The 9,895-nt window shown below is 37.4% G+C and overlaps 2 protein-coding genes across 2 annotated transcripts in view; both read left to right on the top strand.

Annotated features, from left to right (window-relative positions):
• The first annotated feature begins 2,244 nt into the window (after window positions 1–2,244).
• LOC127566161 (facilitated trehalose transporter Tret1) lies at window positions 2,245–7,130 on the top strand. The gene is given in 5 exon segments (XM_052007903.1): window positions 2,245–2,358; window positions 5,356–5,516; window positions 5,579–5,992; window positions 6,063–6,194; window positions 6,197–7,130. Coding segments are annotated over 4 exon segments (1,458 nt in total). The 5' UTR covers window positions 2,245–2,358; window positions 5,356–5,386; the 3' UTR covers window positions 6,979–7,130.
• A 598-nt stretch (window positions 7,131–7,728) lies between these two features.
• Window positions 7,729–9,895, top strand: part of LOC127566159 (disintegrin and metalloproteinase domain-containing protein 12) — a 37,320-nt gene continuing 35,153 nt past the window's right edge. The window contains exon 1 of the mRNA XM_052007899.1: window positions 7,729–8,809. Coding sequence (XP_051863859.1) covers window positions 8,671–8,809 — 139 coding nt within the window. The 5' untranslated portion in view covers window positions 7,729–8,670. The remainder of the gene's footprint in view (window positions 8,810–9,895) is intronic.

The raw sequence follows: 9,895 nt of genomic DNA, 5'->3' as shown, positions 1-9,895 counted from the left end.
TTCTATTTTGCATTTACTCAAAATACGTAGCGGGTATCTTACAGTCAAACACACTCGACTGTAGCTTTCTTATTTGTTTGTTAAATTAAATGGATTCTCCTCAGAAATAAAAAAAAAATACAGAAGTATATAAAAATTGCGTTTATTAAATGTTTAGTTTTCTTTGCTGACTTCCTGTTGCATTCACTTTTTACAACTTCTTTCTTTATAGTGATTGATAGAGAGCTGTAGCCTTGTTTGGAGAAAGCGGCAAAGCAGGAAAATCAATGAAGTATCAGCATCTATTCTTAGCACATATTCATATCAGATGCTAAGTATAGCACATCATAACGTAACCCAATAAATGCTTGTAAACCTGTTTTAATGCTGGAAATAAAATCACACCTGGCTCTCGTGTACAATTGGCTTCCTTTTCTGTATTTAGATCTTTTCTGAAAGCTCATTAATAAGTAAATTGGGTGTATTTACTTAAAAAAGGGAAAGTAAACATACGCGTTATCTGCATGCTAAATGTTCTCACTGTATTTATAAGGCAATTGCATCATTCGTTTAACTTGTGTTTCGCATTCCGGAAGATGCTTTTTCTGTTCTGTTCTTTGTCCTGTCCATTAAAAGATGCACAGCATGCTAAATGCACATTCTGTGTAGCTACAGGCACAGTGGAGCAATGCTATTAAAAATAGGGAAATTAAATATTTTCATAAAACAAATATAAAAATGTATCTTAAATTTATATTTTGTATTATATTTTGTTTTAAAGTTGATACAAGTAAAAAGCTACAGTCAAGAGTGCTCGACTGTAAGATACCCGCTACACGTATTGAATAAAATCAAAACAGTGCGGTATTAATTTTACAATATATCAAATATATCAAATAAATATACTACAAAAACTCAAAAAATATGTCAAAGATATATTAATATACAATGAAAATATACCATATAGTGCAAAATATACCATATTATCTTCTAGTTAAATAAAATTGAAATGCTATAAATTAGATCATTTTACCTATGATAAATGTTCGTTGAACTTTACAGTGCAGACAGAATATAAATTGGTTCGCTTCTTTTCGCGCGCTGTTGTGGAAAATTACTCCAACCCAGACGTCTGGAATTTTATCTGGAATTTTCATCTAGTTTTTTGTGATATGTTTCCGTTTCCAATTTGGACATTTCATCATGAAAATTTGATCACTTTAATACAATATATAAATACAAATTTCATCATAATTATATTGAATTATATGTATTTATTTATTTGCCCAGACGGTTTAATAACATTAAGTGAATCATAAATATTGAATCGTGTAATGTGTCACGATTTAATGACGTTCTGGCACACTGTGCGTGAAATACATTTCAATTAGTCGAGGCATTTTTAAGGCACGCACGTTTATTTGCTGTAAGCGAACAAAAATTAAGAGTTGTGTGCGACTCGTTAAATATCTAACTGTAGCGACTGCGACTAAATAAGTCACTGCCCCGGGAATCACGATACGTTGATCGCCAGATTCGCCAGATGCATGTCAATTAACTTCCTCAAAGTGCCGGACTCTGAGTTCATTTTGTTTTTGTTTATACAGTTTTTTTTTCGTAGGAGCGTTGTGCGGGATATAAATCAGAATTTTCCAACGAATTTGGACGGAACTACAATAGTTGTAATTAAAATTCAGATGACACTCTAGTCACACTCTTAGTCGGCCCATTCATTTGTTCGTTTTTTATTATTATTTTGCATTAGTTTAGTACTTTGTTTTGATTTTTTTGCTGGCTGGCAAATTGATAATAAAAAAAGCGCAGTTCAACGATCGTCTGGCTTTGGATACAATACTCACGATAGATATATAATCGCGTCACATTCACACATCTATACAATATACAGCACAATATATCCGAGCATTTTCCGTACTTAACGAATACCGTATGCCGTATATCGTATGTCGTGTCGTTTATCGTATTTGTATAATACATATAATGCTGTATGTGCTTATTATCTAGTCTGTAGCTAAACACGAACTGAGAACCGCGATTCGCGAGCCGCGAATGCGTCTGTCATAATTTCTCGGCTCAATTTTGTTTTCTACATTCTTCTTTATTTTTTTTTTTAAGTAAACCCACAAAATCGTCGAAGCATTCGCGCATCGCCCGCATTCGAGTTGTGACAACGGAAGTCGACAGTTGCCTTCGATTCCTCTCAGATCTTTAATTCCTGTTCCAGTTATCATCCGGATATTCAGTATAAACATATATCGAGGGAGTCCTCGTTATACAAAATTAACGCTATCGCATTAAACAAATTATCGAGAAGTATCTTTCATTGTCGTGTGCTAATTGATAATATTTTGGGCAAAATGGGTGAGTGAACAATCAAAACAGATAAACAAACAAGTACTTAGCACACAATATCAATGCTGAACCATTTAAGTAAGCATTTTTAAATTGTTTTTGATTTACTACATCGTGGAAATGTTTGCATCATTTAAGTGCTGATTAAATTTTGTGAACTACTTACTTACTCAGTTATTTAGTTGGCCCACAACTACGATAATAATTTGTGTGTGAATTTGTGGGCCAAATTGAATTGAATTGAATTGGTTACGTTAGACTCCACTCCACATTATCATTATTATCAAGCATAAGCATGCTAATCTAACATTTGTTGTTGCCATTGAATATAAGGCAACAAGTTCGATGGTCAATGGGCTCTTAACGTGGTCATCAGTTGTGATTTGTCGCCGTAGCAAGTGGAGGTGCTCTTTTGCTGCCTTTCGGTTAAAGGATTCATTACACTATCCCAAACTTATTTTACAAAAGGTCCTTCAAGGACTCTCATATATATATTTTCTTTACATTCCCTTTGTAAGTATTACAAATAACAACTTTGTTATCAACTGCTTTATCAAAACACAAGTCTTGATTGACTCAAGTGTAAAACATATTTTTAAGTAGCAGCATTATACAGCTTATTTCCGGTCTCGCATAGCGCCATCATCACTGATAAGTAGGCGTCTAATTCAATTAGGTTCTGAGTGAAAATTAGCAGAAATTGAAAAGTGCAAAATATGTTCTCCAGCCTTCAACAAGTGCTTCTCAGCTTTCTCATTAACACGCTGATGCTTTTGCGTCACTCTCACTTAATAACGTTCTAATATGTGGCAGCTGACAAACACGCGACAAGCGCACATTATCTGTGTCTACCCCGAAAACAATCAATTTGGCCGCATCTCTCCGCTCTCTTGTGTTCCTATCAATGGGTTGATTAAAGCCGAAATTCGAGACACGCACAAAGTGTTGCTCCGTTTAGTCGAGGGACTATCGGCCCATATGTTGGCCAACTTATCAAGCAGTTGACTCGTTTGCTCCAGCACTTGATTATTAATTTGTGTCAATGCAACAGCTCACTTGCTTTTCCCTTCTCCGTTTATCTACTCTACGCGTATAGTACATATATGTTTTAATTTTATTTTTGTGTTTCTCCTAATCATAGTCGTTGTGTTATTTGCTCAGTTGCTACTGTAATAATGGGAGAAAAACACATTTGCGATACAAGAACTACGTGACATTGGCAATGGAAATTAACAAAAAAGTGTCAAATTTAACAATGGAATAGTTGAAGAGCTGTGGTAAATAGCACTAGAGGAAATTTATCAGAATTTAGCGGTTGATAGAGAAATCCGGAAATAAACTTGCGCCAAATTTAATTGATTAATTTTTAAATATATAAAAATCACACTTAATTTCAGTTAGTAAAAAGTTATTTAGTAGCACGTGCATTAAATTCATTATAATGTTCACAGTAGCAGACAATAATATGTATATATCTTTTTTATATAGCAAATGCAGCAAATTTGTCATCTTATTTAAAATGATGGAAAATAATGTAGCTAATAAAATTAGCTTTATAATGAGCTGGGATCCATGCAAAATGATTCAGATAAAATCACAGATTTATTGCTTATTGTTGAGCTGCGTTTAAAAAAAAAACATAGTATATAAATGTTTCTACTTTTTCGCAGCCCTTGAAATTCCCTTGACTTTGATAATAGTTATGATTAAGCAATGTCAACAATGTAGCGGAATTGTTTACAAGAAAAAATTGGCTAATCATTGTTAGCAAGAAGTGTTTTGAAGCAGCTGCAGTTGGCTGAGGAGTCGAAGAGTTGGGCCAGTGGGGCATGAGATAATACCACGATCAAGTGGCAGTCATGTGTGTGGCACAAACTGCATTGGGCACTGGCGACTTTAGGCTGAAGTGGTTCGGGTTGCGCAAAGCAAAAAAAAAAAAGTAATAATAACAGAGGACTAACGCCTGGAGGGGTCGCTTACGTTCTCATTGTCGTTGTCGTTGTCGTTGTCGCCTTATCACTCTGGGCCAGTTCAAGTGCAAATGGCACAAATGGCGCAAGTTTAACAACAAAATTCGAAAGACAATTCAGGGAATGCATCGTTGCAGCGAGAACAGTTCAAAACCAATCGATGATTAAGTACTAGATGTATGGGGCTTTTCTGATAAGATAACACATACTTATACACACATTAACTGCTTCTCTCTTTGTCTCTCTTTTACACTGATGAGCATTATTGATTTAATAATTACTTTTGGCTTTTCAAAATCTTTAAATTCGTGCGTTTCGCTGTCGGCGACAGCATTACAGTTCTCAATTTTAAGGCGAACGCATTCGAACGCTTTGATCATCCAGGAATACTTTTATTACCTTCACTTTATTATCATGTAAGGATGTGAAAAAAATCGTGTTGTAATATTTATGATGTAACTAACTGAATTTGTCACCTGTACGGCATCGAGTTAGATTGTGAAATACGAGAATAATTGTTATTAGCTTTTGTTTGGTCGCGTAATTAAAATAATTTTTGTAATTTATGAACACCAAAAATGAAAAAAAAAACTCGTGTCTGATTATATTTTTACACTGTGATTTTGCAACTTTCGTTTATACGTTTTTTTTCCGCGTTGTTTTTTTGTTTTGTTTACACCGCACATTTTAATGAAATGCTAGCGTATGTTTATTTTATATATACACAATTGATTCCGGCCAAAAATCCAAATTTGCTTAAAAAAGTAATAGTAAAACAAGTGCGTCGACAATTAGTTTAGTCGAGTGAGTCAACACGGCGTATGCGCAATATGCTGACCAAAAATACTCTGAGCTCTGTGTTCAGTGCAAACATTGCTCTGATGGCGTCCAGTCGGGGGTATAGAATGCTGGACGAGAAGCCATTTCAATGTCCATTCACTACTTAGCGCACAATTGAATTGCAAATGGTTCATGGATAATTTGAAATTAAATGGTTCAGAATATTTCGAATTAATTTCGTGCAAATTCGTTACAGCTGCTACACGTGAGCACGCCAGACGCCAACAATGAGCCGGCTGTCAGAACAAAAAGATCAGCAGTCTTACACTGAAGTGAGCACCTTTCAGATTAGCGACGGATTACCGCGCAATATGGAACCCGTTAAAACAAGTCGCATCTTTTTAGCCGCCGTCGCGGGTAAGTTAAAGTCGAGTTAGTTAATCTGAATTTTAATCAATGTCTCCCACTTTCAATGACAGCCAACTTGTCCGCCTTTGTGGTGGGCACTTGCCTGGGCTGGACATCGCCCATTGGACCCAAACTCAAGAGCGCAGACACCTCCGATTCGCCCTTGGATCGACCTATAACTGCCGATGAAGATGCCTGGATTGCATCGCTGATTGCCATTGGCGCCTTGATTGCGCCTTTTGTGGCTGGACCACTGGCTGATCGCATTGGCCGGAAGTGGACGCTGCTCTCGAGCAGCTTCTTCTTTGTCGTCGCCTTTCTGCTCAACATGGTCGCCTCGGAGGTGTGGATCTTGTACCTGTCCCGCCTCGTTCAGGGCTTTGGCGTTGGCTTTGTGATGACCGTGCAGCCCATGTATGTCGGTGAGATTTCCACAGACAATGTGCGTGGGGCCACTGGATCGCTGATGCAGCTGTTCATTGTTTGTGAGTAGCCAGATAATTGAACTCTCTTTGTTTATCCATCGTGACACTCTCGTTTTTCTCTTCTTCACAGCTGGCATTCTTTATGTCTACGCCATTGGCCCGTTTGTCTCCTACATGACGCTGCAATGGTGCTGCATTGTGCTGCCCATTCTTTCCGATGTGGTCTTCTTCTTCATGCCCGAGAGTCCTTACTACTTTGCCGGCAAGGGCGCAAAACGGATGCAGTGCGTTCACTGCAATTCCTGCGTGGCCAGAGCGCTGAAGGTGTGCACGATGAGATGGCGCTAATTCAGGCCAATGTGGAGGAAGCTATGGCCACCAAGGGCACATTTATGGATCTGTTCAAGAGTCCCAGCAATCGCAAGGCGCTCTTCATCTCTGCCGGCCTCATCTGCTTCCAGCAACTGTCAGGCATCAATGTGGTGCTCTTCAATAGTCAGTCCATCTTTGCCAGTGCCAACACAGGACTTGATCCGGCCATTGCCACCATTATCATTGGCTGTGTGCAAGTCAGCTCCTCGGGTCTGACGCCCATCGTTGTGGATCGTCTGGGTCGTAAGATGCTGCTGCTCATCTCGTCCAGCATTATGAGTGTGGGATTGGCTGCGCTGGGCGCCTTCTTCTACATGCAGCTGGTGGTTAAGGACATCTCCAGTGTGCTCTGGTTGCCGGTGCCCGCTTTGATTCTCTACAACATTGTTTATTGCACCGGCTTTGGTCCGTTGCCTTGGGCTGTGTTGGGTGAGATGTTCCCGGCAAATATCAAGTCAGTTGCTTCGTCGGTGGTGGCCAGCACATGCTGGACTCTTGGATTCTTGGTAACACGCTATTATCCTGCACTCGACGCGCTTGGTGCCTATTATGCATTCTGGTTGTTTGCTATCTTCATGGTTGTTGCCTTCTTCTTTGTGCTCTTCGTGGTGATGGAGACCAAGGGTCTGAGTCTGCAGCAGATTCAGGATCGCCTCAATGGCAAGCGAAACTAAGCAGATGTTGTCGTAGTTATATAAATAACTTTGCCGATCCTATATTTAAGTTGTATATGCAAGTATTTTATTACCTAATTCTAAGCATATTTTTAAATTGTTATTCATTATTGTTCCTCTATAATAAAAGAACACAACAATTCAATATAAGATCGTAATTTTAATTTAGTTTACTTATTTATCTATTGCGCCAGGTAAACATTAAAATTTAAATTCCAATTGAAAGGCGCGATATCTGTTAGGTCAACGTGACAAAAAGCTGATTGATACAAGCTTCATTATCATTTCAATTTAACACTGCTGGATTTAACAGAGACTACAGCTGTTAGTCAACAGCCGCTTGCACTTGTTATATTGACCGCTCATATCTTATTAAATATAAAATTATTAAAATTACTAAATTATTGATTAATATAAAACAATACGCTATATAAATAGCTCCGTAGAAAATGAGAGCCACACGCAAAACGTATTTATCGATATATCGATAAGAATTTCAAAATGTGTGATATCTCGTCAGCTGTTTTGTCAGTTATTAATTTTTTCAAATATTAAATCTTATTTATTTGAAAAGAATTCTTGAATGGCATGAAAACTTTGTTTAATCAAATGCTAATTGTGGGGAATATTCAAATTGCGCCATGGCTGCGGTAAATGCTGAGTGGTATATTGTGGTATATTTTGCTACCAAAAAAAGTACATTATCGAAATGCAGATATGGTCACTGCGTTTTCAACGCCTTTCGTCAGTTTCGCTATAATTTTCATCGAGCGTGGTGCGCTGCGCGGGTGTCTTGCAACATATTTGTTGTGCCAGCGCGTAGAGCGGCTGTTTTAGAGCTTATATGTATATGTGCATGGATTGTTGTGTGCGAGTGTATAAGAGTGTGTGAGTGTTTGTGTGCGCGTGCAAAACAAAACGAAGGGCATTAAATAAATTGAATTAATGTCAAAAGATTTCAAATGCCACAACATAAGCTAAATTTAATAATTTAATTTCGTTGTTAGTTGAAGACAGTCACAATAAAGAAATACAAAGTAAACGCCAAAAATTCCCATATATAAAACATAAAAGAGAAGAGCAGAAAGCTTGCAACAGAAACAACGGCGTTGCAAAACCAGAACTACAACAGACTACGATTAACGCACAAGCAGCAACAACAACAATAACAACAGCACATCAATGGCACTATAATTTTTGTGAATGCAAATAAAGTTATCAACGTGTTGTGTTTACACTACTTAAATCGCGCCGGGAAGTTGCCAACAACAACGTCAACACACCACTGTGCACAAGTATTTTTCAATTCCGTTTTGTATTTTGTTGTTGTTACGCGCATCCTGCACTAAATTCAAATCCAATTGGCAACAACAACGGTAAAGTGATGCCTGCTGCTGCTGCTGCTGCTCTGCACTCATCATATTCTACGCTGCTGCTGCATTCTCATCAAAGTCAAAGTCGCTGACACGGGAAGTGGAAGTGTGATGTCACCACATTTGCCTGCTGCAGTCGACAACAACAACACAAATAACAACAACAAGAACAAGAGATTTTACTATTACTACTGCCACAAAGCGACAAACACAAATAAAAAGAGACGCGACAACAATAACAACAGCAACATCAACAACAGTAAAGCAATTGCTGTGCATTCTTAAGATTTTGAGAGAATTCAGTTTCAGCAACGTGAAAATGCCTCGGTCGCTTTCCCATTTGCATTTACAACAACGACAGTGGCAACAACTGTTGCCGACAGCGCTGCTGTTGCTCAACATATGCTGCTGCTTGCAACACATCGCAGTCGTCACAGCTGACAACGCGGAGTCAAAAGGTGAGTACGACGAAACTTTTCTATACAAATATGTGTGGCACGTACATACATCGTACATCGAAGTTGTAGTTTTAGTTGAGTTTATTCCCATTGAAAGTTGTCTGCCTCAAAGTTTCATGTGTGTGTGTGTGTGGCAAGAACTAATCAAAATTCAGTTTTTGCACAAAGAAAAACAAGTTACCAATCAAGTTCACAAAAAGCTCTTTGCGCACAGTGGTGCCAAGCATCATCAAAAGTAAAAAGCTTCAGCTTCAACTCGAAACTTTTTTAGTTAAGAAAAGTTTTTTATAGAAAAATATCAACATACCTGTTGACATTGCTATTAAACTTATATTGAGCATTTTGATGGATGACAGTTAAATATTCTTTGCCGCAACCAAGTAACATTCAACCAGTGTCACGCAACTCTTCTCTGAACTCGCAACAACCTTGAGCTTGTAAAACCAGCTTACATTTATTCCCCCTCCCCTCCTCTTCTCTTCACATTCTTCTTCTTCACCGTCTTTGTCTTCTTATCATTATTGTTGTATAAGGTAGACAAAACTTTTGAATTCCCATTAAGCTGGCGCTGAACATAAAAAATCGAATAAAGAATATCAGATAAATATGAACAGGACTTGCAGCGTTGTTTTAGGAAGCATTAATGAAGGCATTAACGATGATAAAACAATATCTTGTTTCCATAAAGATATTTACATTTATGAGAGCTGCCATACTTGGATAAAGTCTGTTAATATAAACACTTACAGAAAAATTGATAGTGACAGAAGATGTTTAAAGTAAAACGCAAATATTACTTAGATCACATATTAAATAAATCTAAAATGCGCACATTTTATGTGGAAATATAAGATAGCATTTATTTGTGGAGAAAAAATACAATATTTCTATAGATAAGTCTTTTAAGATTGTCACATTTATTAACAGAAAAATAATGCTTAAAGTAAAACAAAAATATTTCTTAGATATTATTTTAAAACAATCTAAATGTCTGTAGTTGGTAGAGTTGGACAAGAAGTTTATAATATTGTATTTAATAGATGAGCATACTATGTAATTTAATGAACGGATGAGCTATTGTAAGAT

This window comes from Drosophila albomicans, chromosome 2R (genome assembly GCF_009650485.2).
Source record: "Drosophila albomicans strain 15112-1751.03 chromosome 2R, ASM965048v2, whole genome shotgun sequence".
Taxonomy (NCBI): Eukaryota; Metazoa; Arthropoda; class Insecta; order Diptera; family Drosophilidae; genus Drosophila; species Drosophila albomicans.
Note: the sequence above shows the minus strand (reverse complement) of the source record. Positions and strands in the feature narration are given on the sequence as shown.